This window comes from Siniperca chuatsi, linkage group LG10 (assembly GCF_020085105.1).
Source record: "Siniperca chuatsi isolate FFG_IHB_CAS linkage group LG10, ASM2008510v1, whole genome shotgun sequence".
Classification (NCBI taxonomy): Eukaryota; Metazoa; Chordata; class Actinopteri; order Centrarchiformes; family Sinipercidae; genus Siniperca; species Siniperca chuatsi.
Window position 1 is genome coordinate 11,618,769 of NC_058051.1, and position 16,974 is coordinate 11,635,742.

At 38.2% G+C, this 16,974-nt stretch overlaps 1 protein-coding gene across 2 annotated transcripts in view; it reads right to left on the bottom strand.

Annotated features, from left to right (window-relative positions):
- cacna1db (calcium channel, voltage-dependent, L type, alpha 1D subunit, b) overlaps positions 1–16,864 on the bottom strand; it is a 119,092-nt gene extending 102,228 nt beyond the window's left edge. Inside the window, exons 1-3 of one of the 2 annotated variants that reach the window (XM_044210380.1) lie at positions 15,883–16,864; positions 11,451–11,919; positions 10,748–10,853 (exon numbers count right to left, since the gene is read on the bottom strand). In XM_044210380.1, coding sequence (XP_044066315.1) covers positions 10,748–10,853; positions 11,451–11,919; positions 15,883–15,916 — 609 coding nt within the window. In that variant the 5' untranslated portion in view covers positions 15,917–16,864. Of the gene's footprint in view, positions 1–10,747; positions 10,854–11,450; positions 11,920–14,842; positions 15,148–15,882 lie in introns of those variants that run through there. The other variant, XM_044210381.1, reaches the window with a different exon arrangement.
- Positions 16,865–16,974: the final 110 nt, after the last annotated feature.

The window sequence follows — 16,974 nt, forward strand, 5'->3', positions numbered from 1 at the left end:
AGTCCGGCCTCTGTCCAGTTTGAATGAAGTGTGTTTTACGATGATCAACAAGGTAAAATTATTGTTATTTTATCTTTGCCTGGTGGTGAGCAAGAGCAATACAACAGCTGTTTCTGAATTAAAAAAAGGATCTTACTTTTTAACAAAAAGGTTTCTTTCTGTAGGGCTCCTTTCCATAATGTTGTCCGACAAAGAATAACAATCTGAGCATGTCAGTGGCAAAAATAAGCACTTTTAGTTGACGTACTTTGACTGCGCATTTGTCCCCAGCAGCCATTACAGCCTGTTTTTGCGGCTGCCGGCTGAGGTGTAGAGCCAGAATATTTCGGTGAATTAAGGGTTTATGTTGACCAAACCAGAGCTGGTGGTTGTTGGAACAGTGGAAAGACTAACAAAGACGGTTTTCGTGAGTTTTATTTTGTTTCTGTCCAGTTTGAATGAAATGTGTTTTACGATGAGCTGCGGGGTAAAATTACTGTTTTTCTCAATGGAGTCTGGTGGGCTGTGGGGCCCATTTGTTTTGGTCTGAGATGCTGGTGCTCTAGTGCAACATTTAGTGGCTTAGCTACTTTAAAGTTACAATGTTTTTCTTTTACATCCAATGCAAACATTTTAAAATGACCCCTGTCTACATCACCTGTGCATGGCAACGACAGTATGGTTAGGGTTAGGGAAAGATTGTGGTAATGTTAAATAGACTATGGTTAAGGTATCTATAGGGTTAAACAACTAAAACCCTGGGTTAAGGTTATAGAAAGATTGTGGTTATGATTCATAAAAAGGCAAATGCTGATTACTGTCATGGGACGGAAAACTCCAGTCCCTTGTATAAAAGTCAGGCTCGCCACACACCCATTCACCACCTCGACATCCACACCCTTACTTTCTGTTTTGCTATATAAAGGACACACTATTTCCTCCATTTGCACTAAGCTTTGGCATTGGATGTATATCATGAGGGGCAGAATCGTCCAATATGGACGTCATTTCTAGGGCTAATGGGCTAACTGCTAACGGTCCTGATTCCAGTCGTAAAAATGTTCCAGTGTTTATAATAATCTGAGAGGGTACAACAAGCAATGACTTAATTGGAAGGCAAATGGTTAGAATCCTTTAACACCACATACTATGATTTTATCTCCTGTCAACACCAAGTGACCCAGATAGGAATGGACTTGGTCCAACATGGCCTAATCAGTCATCAGGAATTACTATAATTGGCCAAATGATCTGAATGTGTATCCACCCCTAACCAACTGACACTTGGCAGGAATGTAATCCTTAACTTTGAACGATACAATAAAACACTGACCACTGAAATAAAACATTGTGTTGGGGATGTGTTCATTTATTTTTCTAACTTTATAACAGGAATAGAGCCATGTGTTCATTTTATGAGTTTTGTGATTCACAGGTGTGGCACGACTGTCTTCACCGTTACCTAGAACAATCTTTTAATAAAATCCATTTCAGTATCCAAACATGTACCAGACACACACACACAAACACACACACCATCTATGCTTTTCTGTGCCTGGCTGTTAATGAGAGGGCTTCACCTCACATACTGCACACTCACATATAAAGACACCTACATCCTTCCTTACACCCACCAACACACACATCCAGTATAGACAAGCACACACACTTGCGTGCAAACAGACTGAAGACACAAATTATTACAAAATGGCAAACAGTTGGAAGTGCAGAGTGTGTGTGAGGATGCGTATATAGTGTGTTTTACTGTGTATGGTTGTATCAAAATACTGCCCTAAAGGCTGACAACTTGCTAGGTCAACAACCAGTCACACGCTGCCCTAGTAGTCACCAATACAATCAAATGATCTCTCTCTTTCTCTCTCTCTTGTTTTAGATGCTTTAAAATGACAGCTGACCCAATACGGTATCAAAAAATGTTTTTCTAACATATATCACAATATGGAAAACGTAAGCAGAATCACATAAAAACTGTTGTTCAATGCAATGTGTTCCACTGTCAACACAATTTTTTAAAATGTGTTATGATGATATAAACTCACTACGATTTCACGGAAAGTTCGTAATATTAAATTATTGCCCAGCCCTCACTGCAAAATACAACTTCTGAATTCTGGGGCATGTCTGTATCTCTCTCTCTTTGTCTTTCTTTACAACACACATATACAAACAAAGACGTGCAAAGAAAAAGACCCCCCCACACACACACACATACACACACTCGTGCTTGATGGAGCAGTGTGCTGCTTAGTGTGACTCTCATTTTCCTCTCTAAACCTTTAATCCCTTACTGAGAGAAAAATGACGCAACCTGACATTCTGTTCTCAGAATCACACACGCAAACGCAAACGGGGAGCCGAACACATGCAAACGAAAAAAAACACATCATACATGATTGCAACACACGCACATACACATATACACAAGTGTATGCAGACTGTGCGTACAAGTTATAGATATACACACAAACAGGCATACTAGACTGTATGAATAGATGCACATAAACGCAAAAACACAAATGAAAACCCACACATGTACACACACAGCACAGTTTGGGCAGATGTATCTTCTTCTGGGGAATGTTTTCATGCACTAAGGTCACAAATATACAGCCTGTGCTTTGACTGATAAACAACACACATATGAACACACACACACATACAACTGAATGAACTCACTCCTGTACTGCTGTTTTGAATTAACCTGCCCACCTTACAGCATTCAGGTCTTATGATTGCTGTTATACAACCAACTCAAACATCTTTCTGAATCACAGTGAAGAGAAATGTACAGACAAAAGAATCACTTTATACTATGTGACATTACAAAACGCTTTACCTATGACAGGAGCCCTGCTCTCTTCATGTATTTGTTTTGATGGATTGTTGTCCATATCACTTTCAAGATGCTATAACACTATAAACATAAGCTGTATGTCTGAAAAAAATACATTCTTATTATTAGAAAATAGCTATTGCACTTATGAAACACAGTAGGTACAGGCACATTAAGTGCTGTGTTTAAGAACAGTTTAAAGGTTCTGGTACTTTTCTTGGGCAAATACTCAAATTGCACTAAATTAGATAATTATAGTGGTTAAAAGTATATTTCCAAACTTTCTCCTGTAAAATGAATCCCATCAAGGCTAAATTCTAGAAAGGACTTTTGTCTGAAACTAGTGAGAAACAAAAGGCACTCTGCCTGACAAGGTTTAATATGTTGTCAGTGATCTCGATACATCTGCAAATTGATTGAAACAAAACAGCCTGAGACCTTAAACCCACGAGGACTCTGAAATACATTTAAAATCACAAAACTGGAGCTGAAATTTAGCTAAACCGGAAAGAATTACCATGGAGATTTCATTTTTGCTGGCAGGTTTATGAGAATCAGTTTCACATTTGAAGTGAATGACATTAGGGTGAAGTCTGGATGTTTTCTGCCGTGTGCTTTGACTTGATGTCATGACTAAGCTCAGGCATAGTGCAACACCCTTGCTGCAGAGTCTGCCTATGGTTTTAAACAGAAAATTATTTGTCTTGTTACCATGCTTTCAACTCCAATATCCAGCCCTGCATTAGCCAAAATATTATTTACCCTTTGATCTCTGACTCATGCTGTTCATGTGAAGGCTCACCCACATGCAGTTAAAATGGACTCCAAAAATGAGGACAGAATGCGTACACAACCAGTCAGGTTAACTGGGTCAGCACAATGGGAAACTTCATTTTATGATATAGTATAATATTATATATATAAATAATATATATGCTTATATATGCTGCTTATAATATATAAGTAAGTATATTCTATAATATTCTATATATTCTATATACTATAAAGTTATAGTCTGTTCATTATATGTCCACTTCTTTTCATTGTTGTTAATTATCCACAGACTATTAGCAATTTAAAATATCCTCAAACTGCCCAAGCACTATAGCACTTACAATAAATGTTCTCTAGTACTGACTATCACACCTTCTACCTTCATTTCATGCCAAGTCTCTATATACAGCAGGTACAGCTCAGATAGAGCTAGGTAATGAGTCAACATCTTCTTTACTTATAAGAAAATTATCATATTATTCACTGTGATTCAAAGATCTAAAAAAAACACTGAGATCTAAAATGCCCTTAGAATATATCTCTTTTTTTAATTATAGGATTGTGTTCTAGGAAAAAAAACTGGAGAAACTATTTTACTCTTTATAATGAATATGCATTTTATTTTAAATGATGTGATGTTTAGTTCATATTGCACCATAATTATACAGAGATTATCACAATATTAATGTTGCATTTTTGTCTATTACCACCCACTTTAATTCGACAGCAGGATACATAGGCACATCAAGTTCTGAACACTGATATAAACCAAACCAGAAGTCCTTTCACTGCTCTGACAAAAGTCCCCTATAATATTTTGACATGTTTAGAGTCCTAGCCAGGCAGGGAGGATTTGGTGAAAGCAGGTACTGTATGTCATTTTGGTTTTTCAGTTGCATCATAAATGTTTAAGCAATGACACACCTAATGGCCCAAAAAGCTGACACACACTCTGCCCTGATCAGATTTACTCTTACACACATGACCTTGTATATAATTCAGCCTGTGTACTAATCTGTCACTAATTGATGCCGTTGTTACGGCAGTGGCATAGGTGAACTGAATGCAGTTTCACTGACAGTGAAAGGATGGATGGTTGGAGTTTTCATCATCAGATGACCCCTTCTTACCGATAAAGGTAGCATATGTGAATGTGTATGTTGTTCAGTCTAAAAACACTGATCTGAAATTTCTTATGATAGTGGCTTTGGGAGAAAAATAACCTCTATGGGACAGATGTAACAGTGCTTTGTAGTGACTTGGTCCTAGTCAGAATTAATTTTAAGACTTAAGAAACCCTTAACAAGCAGCAGCTTGCATGTGGGTTAGACATTACAAACTCATCTTCGCAAACTTCAAACTCACAGAACTTTATCTTACACTTTAGCGGAGATTCCAAATATACCAAATATATCAGGCTGAAATTTTGGGAAATGTTTATGAAATTGTGCACAAGACATCTAGTATATTTCCATTTGATGGAAATCTGAAACATATAGGCTGGTAAAAGAATGGAATTAGCCTCTTTGCAAGTAGAGAGAGAGTAACATCATGTTTTCAGACTGAGAATAAATACTTCACAGTGATGATAGGAAATTATTTTCATAGAGCAGACATTTGTGGTTATTACTTTCTGTTATTTTTTCAAAGTTGAAGTTTGCCATTGTGGGGGCAAACAGTAACAGCACAGCCCAATAAGACATTGAGGCATCGATTATAACTGGCTAAATTTGGATGAAAAGTTGTTTTTAAGCTTACAATACATATTGCAATTTTTTGACAGTATTTCTATCAAGTCCTATAGGATGCCCTGCAAGATGCCACCACAGTAATTGTGCAAGCTTACCTCTACCTGGTTGCCTGGATTAGTCTGTAGCATTTTTACATGATTTATCCAATAATTTGTTGCTATTCTCTCAAAAAAAGACCGTATAACTATACCCTCAATCACATATAGACTTTATATCATGATCATATTGTCCTAGTCAGTTTTCACTGAACTGACTGAGTATGTCCACTTTAAGGTACATACATGCCTTTAAGCCATTCACTCAGAGACACACATACACACACACACCTCGCCTCTTAATCCTATACTCATACATACAGATTCATATAGAACTCTTATGGGATTATGAGCTGATCAGCAGTGTATGTTAGTCAGCTAGCGGTCAAAGGGGCCGTCATAAGTCTGGTAAATCACTAACAGCCTTAATATGATATTAATCATTCTCCACTCTACACAGGAAGATGAGGTGGAAGGGATAGATTAGAGAAAAGGAGGTGGGGTGGGTTGAATAGAGAAAAGAAGAACTGACAGAGGAGAGAAAACAGAGAGGAAAACAAGAATGGAAAGCGTAGGAAGAGATTGAGGTAGTTAAGTAGACAGAAAGACAGAATTAGTAATCTGAGAGTAATGGAGAGATGAAGATAGAGCAGGACATATAGGATCAAACAAAAGGTCAAAACTAAGAAAAAATTCACACAAGCATGATCATATTATATTAAATTTGGGATTTGAATCAATTTGAGCGCCTTGGAGTTCAGTTTTACACCAAATGAAAAGTAGCTCATAGCTAAATCTGATGCAGAGCACCTCTGCTCTTTGTTTGAGATTAATGTTTTTTGGACATGACTAAATGTAATAAAATAAACATAAAAAGACATTAATTTTGCAAATAGATAGAGAGAGAGAGCGAGAGAGAGATAGATTAGAAATCTAGTCAGTCACATGACAGTGCTCATTAAAATCTCCTTTCTGTCAGTCGACCCTCCCACTTGTAAGCTCCCGCCCTACATCATCCCATCTATCTCTCTCTTTCCCCCTCTCTCTCTTCAACCTCCACTCATTTACTGACGACTAATCCACTGCCCAGTTTAATCCCTCAGCCTCCTCACACACACACACACACACACACACACACACACACTCTCTAATGCACACTCGCACACATGCTCTTATATAAAATAAAACACATACTCAAATACACAATTACACAGATCTCACAAACCCACTACGAGCAGTGACATTTATTCACTGAAAACACTTGTGAGTTCAACAACAGGCCTAAATGATATGTTCTTCTTGTATGAATGGGATGAAAATTCTTATCTAAAACAAGGGGACAGAACTGGTGCTTAGCAAAAAGACTTGAAAGGTGCCGGTTTAAATGGGGCATGTTTTATCAAATATATTTACATTACTGCAGTACTTTTTCCAAATGATCCCACCCATTTTTAGATTATTTTCACATGATTCATGCAGCCATTGGGTTCATCTTAAAACACAGTGAATGTTTTGTTTATTTTTATGTCATTGTTCCAGTAATCCAGTTGGGAGCTAAGTAATGTTAAGTATACCCAATTCATGTTTAATAGGCTAAAACACACAAAATTACCATTGCATGGTGATTTTAAAGCTGCAGCATGAAATCTAATGAGCTAAGCAGCAAACACCAGAATCCACAACTGATTTAATAATGTGGAGAACTACTGAAGTGCAACAGTATTGTGATTATTATTGTTATTATTATTAATTGTTATTATTAATTTGAGGTGCATATAGATATAATTTCCTAAGAGTTGACAAAAGAAAATAAAAAATAACACTACTTTCTACTGATTTTCATGTCAAGTTCATGTGAGGACTTATTTCAGTGGCAGTAGCTGTGAACCCCAGCTGCCTATTTCTCTTCCTCTTTCCCATCCTTTGCTTTGAAGGAGCCGATCAAACAACACCTACACGCTCTCTAAAAAAGGGTGAAGCAGTAATACTACTGAGGTGAGAAAGACAACCCATGTTCTCCAGAACTTGAATGAATAAGAAAAGAAAACACTTTCTAATGTATCAAAGTATTTGCATTGCAGCACCTATTATGACCTATAGAATACATGTTGTTAATGTTCTCTAAATGTATATGTCGCACACAACTATGTTTGCTTAACAAATTGAAGTAATGCATTTAGCCATATTTTGGTCTCAGATATGAGTGTTTGGAACATAATGAGCAGATGGGTGGACGGAGGAGAAATGGATTATGCTGCAGGAGTAGTTGAGAAGTTGCTATGAACACTTTGATACTTTTCTCAAATTGAAATACTGGTTTTCAGTGGAGTAATCCTTTAACATGGACCAAAGGACCACTTCATTAGTAAGCAAAAAACTGTCCCAACTGTTTAGCCTTGGCTTGTTCTCTAATAAGAGAAGACCTGCGCAATGTAAAAGTTCCCTCACCTAGTGAAGGAGCTTTTAGAATTTGAACAGAATTTGAGCACAAAGTTTCACAGCCTTTTGAAAGCATCTTGAGGAAGATTGGAGTGTCATGACCAAAATTAACTCACACATTCACTACCAATTCTAGGTAAAACTACAGTATATCAACCACAACAACCACAATGAAATGAGGACAGTGCTATCTACAGTACATAGAATTGTTGTTATTGACAATTTCTGAAAGCAGAAAAGAGCAGTCACGTGTGACTCTTACATTCTCTCAGCAAAAAGCTGCACAAACATTCATACTTTCACACACACACACACACACACACACTGTACATTGGGCAGTGAGTGATGAGCGTAGACTTGGACAGCGTGAATAATCCCCATCTGTTGAGGGAACATGTTACGTTTCTCAGTCCCCGGCTCTCACTCGTTCACTCCACATAGGCACACAAAAACACACACGCACACACACACATACACACATACACACATTGGTACCTTGCCAGCCTCAGAGAAAAAAGCAAATGTTTGCACTGCATGACAAAGCCCACTGAGGACATTGCTACACTTAAATGATTAAGCTACTACCAAAAAAATTATACTGCTCTTCTTATAATAAAATCTGAGGTGAAAAAATTTTCAGTGAAGTGACCTGAACAAACACAAAAAATCACAAGAGCAGAAGCTTTCCTTATATTATTTTATCTTAATTCTGGGTTGTCGCCATTTATATACTGCAGTCACACAGCCAATTTAAAAATGTTCTGTTTGTCATTTATACAGACTTCATTTGTTCTGTCTAGTTCTGTTCTGACTACAAATACAAGACTGGTAAGAAATCAAAGCCAACTTTTGGGTTTAAAGTTATTACTTTGTTAAGGTTAAAGATCCAGAAATTGCACCTGTGCATACGTTGAACTTGTAAATCCTTATTAGCATTTGTTTTGACTTGTTTGAACAGCCAGATGCCTGAGGTTTATCACAACAGAAAAGGTCAGACAGAGTGAGAAAAGTCACTGTGAAAAGCCCAGTTGTCTGCTGTTCCAAATGGATTAAACAACATTTTGACAGTTTGGGAAAAGATGGAGGGTGGGAGTGGGAGGTTAAATCTCCGCCATAACTTCAACTGAGCATTATGGACCTGTCTATCTGCGCTCTTTCACCTTCTTCACTGACCTTCTCTGGTGTTAACAGTCTAGTTCAGTTTAATTCAACAGATGTGAAGATGTGATGTGTTGGGACTCCAAACAGCATTCTACTTCATACTGATCTGCCCTCTGGCCTCTACTGGTTGCTTCCGGACTTCATTTCCAATAAGAGAATATAATAATAAACTGCAGTTTGTCTTCACTTCATTTTGTTCTGTTTGGCTTTTCAAGCACTGGAAACCGTTAGCTATTGGACATCATCACCTTGTTGCTTTGCTGTAGATTTCAACAAGAATATCATTTGAGCGTAATACATATTTAGATCTGAGTTGGATTCATACATACATACATTTTGTTAATAGTTTGATGCTGTCAAATTACACTATAATTATAGAGGCATCAAATCTGGTTTTAATCTCTCAGTGCATCTCTGTCTTTTCACCTCAGTGATGCTCTCGCACCATGGGGAGCTGCTGTGACACACAGAGGGATGACCCCGCTGGCTGTGTGTGTATGTGTGTACACCAGTATTTGTGTGTCAACAAAACAATGAAACCTGACACATCCATCCAAATATTGCCGGGAAAGCCCTTTGACGCAACCCAGACGTCAAGCCAATCACACTCATGCAAAGGTGTTGTGACTAGCCTTTGTGTGTAATCTGGCTGATGACAAATAGTGGCACGAGCAGCTAGCAGCACAGTGCACGTGTTAAAAAAAACTCCTTTAACCTTTGCTGCACATTCAGTAAGCAACATCTGCAGAACCACCTACAGAGCAAAGAAATATGCAAAGCCATGAAAAAAATCAAAGCCACCTTTGTATCGGCTGCTTCATCCCTTTAAAGTAAACCATTAAAGGTATTTTTAAAGGACCAATTCACCCAAATTACAAAAAAACATACTTCCTCACAAAGCAATAATGGTAGAACTGTGGTAGAAAATAGTTCTAATGAAACCTGCTGACTATGAGGTTTGTGGATTTTCCAGAAAAACAGGGACATTGTTTTTAATTATTTGAAAATAATAGCTGCTCTTAGATTTTTTTAAAAACAATGTTTAAATGCTGTCAGCACAACACATGAAATCAATTTTTTCTTCATGATATTGAGGTGGAGGCAGAATTCTAAGGGGCGACTATTTCAAAACTTGGGCAATAAAACCAAAACAATCTGCATGGCTTGTTATGCACTAGGGTTAAGTAAGAAAATATGTTCATTAGTATTTTTGGTGAAATGACTTTTGAGACAATTTCCTGATTTTAATGCAGAGAAAAAAGAAAAACCTTATATGACTGCATCTCTTTTATTCAAACAAAACCAGGTGCAACACCAAGCCTATTCTGAATGTTCTCTGTGCTTCTAAGTGCATGTTGTTTCACACCAGTAAACTAAAATGTCAACTAAAAAGACATTTTTGCTGATCTCCCTATTTCCACTGTTTTTACATGTATGTCTTTTCTATTTAAAAACAGCCTTTAATACTCTAACAGATAGTACAGGTTATGGTTAAGCTATAAAGTGCACTTATGCCCATTCCAACTATTTTGGCCAACGTGTTACTTCTGACCCCTGACCAAACCCTTGAAATCCTTTGAACATGCTGATCTGTACCATCACACAGTATATTCTGCTGTCGTGTGCTTTTTACAACAACAGGGATATATACATTGCAGTACAGTGTAATGAGGGATGTACAATATATTTCAGCAAACCCCAGTTTATCAATTATACCACCAATCCTTGTTTCTGTATTTTCCAGTGCCACTCACCAGTTCTTGGTTGGTAGAGTTGGAGTCATCTCCGGGGAAGGGGATGTAGATGGCTAAGGCCACACAGTTGGCAAAAATAGACAGCAGTATAAAGATATCAAATGGTCTGAAAAGAGACACAGACTGTTAAGGAACACAGTTATCTCAAAGAGAGACACTTAAAAAAAAAAAAGCTAATGGTATCAGAGTTTTAGAAGTTAGTGAATCCTTGGACATAGCAGGGCTTTGTACATTTAAGTAGAATAAGTTGATGACAATAGTGCTTATATTGTGCGCTTATAGTGTGTCATTTTTTTGGTGAATCCCTGCATTTTGTCTTAAATAAAATAACACATCAGTAATATAATAGTGCAATTAAATGCAACAATTTAAGAATGCTTAAAGCTTATTAGGCAGATTCTAAGTTTCTCTAAATTCAGCTAATAACAAAGAGTTAAAGCATCTTTGTTGTATTATTTATTAATTTACTCATTTATCCGTTAATCTGTCTATCTCATGAAATCATTCATCAATCAACCGAACCGATCATCTCACATTTCATTTAAGCTTTCCCAGCTTTACCTTCTACGTATTTAAAGTCCAGCACTTGCAGCCTTCAGGCCATTTCCATTGTTTCAAGTTATACATTCATTCATTAACCCCCCCCCCCCAACCATCCATCTATCCATTCAACCAGAGCCTCTATCTCTGGGCTAAAGGATACTTCCACTCCACCAGGCTGATGCACGCCCTGCGGATCGGGTTGTTGAGGCTGAGGCAGAACAGAGCTCTGGGTGGTCTGCTGTTGGAAGATCCTCCCTGCTTTTTGCTTTTGGCATACTGCTGCCTCTTCCTCTGCGCCAGTGAGCCCACAGGAGGTGGTCCAGTGGTGCAAACTGAGGGCCGTGAATTCATGTCGGGCTTTGCATCATCGCCCTGTGCTTGCCGAGCAGCGCTAATGGCGGCATGCCAAGCGAGGACTGGGCTGACACCGGAACCAGTGCCACCGGGGCCCTGAATGCCACTGTTGGCCCCGAGGAGGCCATAAGAGGAGCCGACGGGCTGGCCAGTGCTGGGTGGGGCCTGCAGGGGCTCTGGTGGATGGAGCTGGTGCAGACGGGTGTGGCTTTCTGACCAGAGCGCCGAGGCATCAGTAGAGGGAGTGGTCCTTCTGTTGTTGGCATACTGTGCCCCTGGAGTGAGAGGGTGGGAAACAGAGACAAAATGGTTATAAAATTTTGAGGCTGTGCGTGTGAGTCTAAACAAAAATACCTACAAACATCATGTTCCCCATGCAACAGCTGATGTTGTGTCAGTGCATTTCAGGAAACTAGCTAGCTTTTTATAGCATTCTTCTGATTGCCTGAGTTTTTATTTGTAGAAATAATTAAACAATCCTAATGAAAATGCAATCCACGTGTTGCTCTCAGCCCATTCCCCCCCAGTCATTGCTACGTACATTGCTGTCTGTCACTGTGTCGTTTTTGATGCAACCACTGGGGGGCACCAAATTTGAGCATTTTCAAATTCTACACATAGCAGCTTTAACATTAACAACTCAAAACTATAGGTGTAATTTACCACAGATTTAATGTCATATACTGCTGAAATTGTTTTAGAATAGGCCTATAAGGACATAATAAGTTTATATTTGACAAAATGCTTTCCAGAAGAGCTAAATCAACAATGTTATACTAAGTATATATACAGCCATCACATAACTGATAACCAATAGTAGAGGGAATGGTACATAAACACATAACATACACAAACATTTTTGATAAAGATCCTATAAATTAGTTTTTTAAAGAATTTGGGACCAAGAAATGTCCTGAGCGGGACATTTTACAGTCAAAAAATAAACTTTCATCAGTGCTCTCAGGTGGTAAAACTATGTAATGGACACACTGTTTCTACAGTATATAACCTCAAATACATCTTTAGCATTTCTATACAGCTATTTCTTGTTACTTATTGGACAGGATATATTGATAGCAATATATCTGCAAAAAGCTAATATTGGCCATGTTGATTAATCAGTCTTTACTCTGCACTGATACCTTTCATCAGTGTCGTACATCTTTATGCAGTTTTTAAAAACTTCATTGGGAAATTTTGCATGTTGGTGGCTACAAATGGCAGTGATACATAACTGGAAAATATAAACCTCAATACCTATAAATCACACAACATGAGTAATAATATTAGGTAACAGCACAAACACTTAAGTGGTACTACAGCTGGTGCTTTTTTACAACAAAGGGGAAAGACATAAGAATTTGTGAGTCTTTCTCAATACAGAGTGCTCACTTGCTGTGAGTTAAGAGATGATCTATATTTCAACTTAAAATGACAAGCTTTCAATTTCAGTGAGCAGAGAAGTGCCATAATTTAATTTGGGGAAAACTGGAAAAATATATAGTTTAAATTAGGGGACTGGAGATACTCATTTTGTCATTTCTGAAGATAAGAGCAGTGTAATTTCACATTAAAAGCCTGCCTGTACAACTTTAATACTAGCCATGATGAATGTAAAAATGAATGTAACTGTCCATCAGGACAAAAGAAGATGAAAGTTGAACTTGAATTTGAAGGTGAAGATGTAGAAATAAGCTGGGCAGTGAAAAGAAAGAAGAAGAAGAAGAAAAAGAAGAAGAAGAAAAGGATTGATTTAAAGGGACTGTGAAAGAGACAGGGAGAGAGAGCAGGACACCCTGCAGAGAGAGTCATTAAAATCAATGCAAACCACTAGTGAAAAAGAAGACAGTGCCCTTGACACAGTCACTTTGGTTCACTGCAACTCCACAGGAGAATCAGCGGGGACTACTGTCACAGCTAACCAACACTTCATGTCATCCACCTAAAACAGCTCTCACACTGAGATGATCAAATCAAAACACTTATCATTCACCATAAATGTATCTTAAAAGCATCATAACTCTTCAGATTGAGTGAGAGGGAGAAAGACACACAGTGAGAAAGATGAATGAAGCCCCTCATAAACAACTGGTAGAAAGGGTGAATAAATGGCTAGTAAACCAAAGCAAAGCAGAGATTTAAAAAATATTGCTAACAGAAAGTCTGCACCAAATTCCATGTCAGAGTCTTGATCTTTAATCTTTGATGTGTTACCTGAATTCAAGTGATTTGCTATTCATTATATTATATTATATTTACCGTTTAATTAAGGTCAGGCTTTTTCTTATTAAAAAATGGTTAATGTTAAGATAACACTGAGCATGCATTTGAAAGATAAAAATATCATACTGAGCAAGAAAATGTATCAAAATTATTATCAGTGAAAATGTCACCTTCACTTGAATTTTCCCAAAGTCAGTCTGATCAAACAGGTGGGATATCCTTAGAAAAGATATTTCAAGACAAATTCACAATTTCTAATCTGAATGAGGAGGATCATAATTCAGCCAACCCTCCTCCCATGACATAACATCACCACAGGTGCAAAATAATAAGTGCAGCCTGTTTAATGATGATCATACCATCAAAAAATAACATGATCTGACATTTCTGGGATGTAATTGGAATTATCCCAACACATCTGTCACACATTGCTGGATAACACCTAGGTTGACTCTCTGTTGCTGTTCTCAACTTTACTTTGTCCTGTGGTGGCTTTTTAAAACAGTAGGCTACAGATTTTGTTTGGACCACTTCTGAACCGTAGAAAGTGATTTTAATAAAACTAACGGGATTTACTTGAAAAGTTGATTAGCGTCTCTCGGTTCATGGGGGGGGGGGCGCACAAATCCAAGACATCACTGTCACATGGTTCCAAAACGACCACTTGATCATAATATTAGACTAAACATAGTCAACTATTTTTGGGAGAAGTAGCCGCAACTCGTTTCCCAATGGATTTGATGACTGCTGTCATTACAATCATGCAGCCAAGAACAAGCGCTAAGGCTACAATGTTAATAGTAGGCTACTCAATCTGTGGACTAAAATAAATTGGGAAAAAACTAGAAGCAGACACGACTCAGAGCATATAATCACATACAGTGACCGGACATGTAGAGAATAAACCAAACGAGCGCTCTCGCCCCCTCTCGCAGCGCTCCAACTCTCCTCCTGCGCTCCACGCACGGTTTTTACCTTCAGACTGTTCATCTGCTTCTTGCATCCTCGAATCCACATTGAAAAGATCCTTTTTAAATCCAACTCATCGTTGGGGGAAAAAAAACATCCAGTGGTGTCGACGCGCGAGCCAGAAACGAGGCGTTAACCTGAATTATAAAATGTTTTACGAGCGCAAACCCTGAGAGGAGCACCAAACATTTTCGCCACATCCGGGTGCCTGCCTGCAGATTCACGGCGGATCCGAGAGGACGCGCTGACAGCAGCAGTCAATCCACTGCTGTCAATAATTCTCACTATGGCTGGGGATGGATAGATATTTAGAGTAATCAGGGGTTGCAGTAGCCTATAGGCCTACTGGAATCACATTCAAACTGGACATGCACCTGTTGCTGCACATTAAAGGTCAAAAGCGCGTATTAAACATTAAATGAAGTCTGGCAGGACTGCCAAATGTTTTCAGGCAGTTATAGCTAATGATTTAAAAGCATTAAAACAACAGTCACGAATACATTGGATGTTATGTGGAGACGAGAAATCCATCTATATAAAACTGGGGAGCTGACAATAAACAACAAGCCAACAAGCAGTCAGTCTGTTGCTAATTAGATCTAGTTGCATAAATTGTATTAACAATGTTTGTATAAATTAAGCAGCATGTGACACAGTAAAACAAACAAACAGAGAGACGCCCGCAAATTAAGAACATCATATAAGCGAACAAAGCTTGGCATTGGAAAGTGAGTAGGCTCATACATGTTGTTGGCCATTTGTAGACCATGAACATGTAGGCCTATTGAATCTGCCTAATCTATATTTCTGTCCATGTTTCAGTTTATTGCTTTAAATGCAGTCATATCAGTCTATGATCCATTATAATACAAAAGAAACCATTCAGATCAGTGGAAAAGTAGTTAAACACAGATGATGGCAGTCTCTTACTATGACTTTCCCCTGTCAGGGTAATTTCTGAATAGGAGGATAAACACCATGCCCTCATCCTATCCATCCGGTTAAGCTACTGAGGAGTTAACTGTATTCCAGGTCCTTGGACTTACCCCTCAGGGGTCTTCCCCTTATAATGAACGGCATGCTGTCACCTGGCTCTTCTCTGGGGCCTCATAGTGCCGTCTTCTACCCTCACTCCGCGGCGATTCGAGAGGAAATGAGTTGTCGGAGCTGTGCTGGAAGGTTACCAGTGATTGGATTACCTGTGCCTGTATGGAGGATAACAGTTTCACGGTAGCGCGTAATCCTCCGATTATAATCCCTGCTCCAATGTTCCCTCAACAAAGGCAGGCAGCTGCAGCTCATTAGAATCAGAGAATTGTAGGCCCTATGTCTTTTTTTCGAAGTTGATGGTTTTAAAGTATTCTACCCCAATAATTAAAATAAATAGGCCTATACAGGGGACCCTTCCAGAACATAGCCTACTGAGTTTAAATCGATCTATCATTTATAATTGTTTAGTCACTACCAGTGTGTCATTTTGTTTAGGCTGCGTAAACCAAATCAGGATTTAACAAAACTACAGAAATCTTGTAAATTCACTTAAACTGCAAACAACTACTTCACGCTGAGTGAAACCCTAACTCAGTAAAACATGCATGGACATGGTTCTCAGATTAAAGAACACATGTCAGATTGGGCTCCAAAAAAAGTATTGCAGCGCAGCCCTGTGGTATTTATGTAGCATGAAGATACTGGCAATATTTTTTCTGCAGATACATGGCCTTTAATGGTCTTTCATTAGAAAAAATAATAACAGTCTTTGGTCCACTTTATTATTGCGAAAGTCAAATGTGACTAATAATCATCACAACTAGCCCATCTCTGGTGTCTACAGTGTCATAGTTGTTCCCCGTATTAATACGACTTTAACCTCTTAATTAACCGTTTAATTAAACTATAGTAGCAATACTTAATCAGTTGTTTAGCTAGTTTGTATTGGTTTTGTTTAATTTAATTTAATAGGAACACAGTCACACAGCAAATAAGCATTTGGCAAAATGATTGTCCATTGTTGCTAGGTTTGCACCTTAAAACAAATAATATTTTTGTCATCACATGAAGGTCAATCATTGAATTTATCTGTAATACACTGGAAAACATTTCGTTTTTAACAAATTGGAAATTACCTAATTTACGTT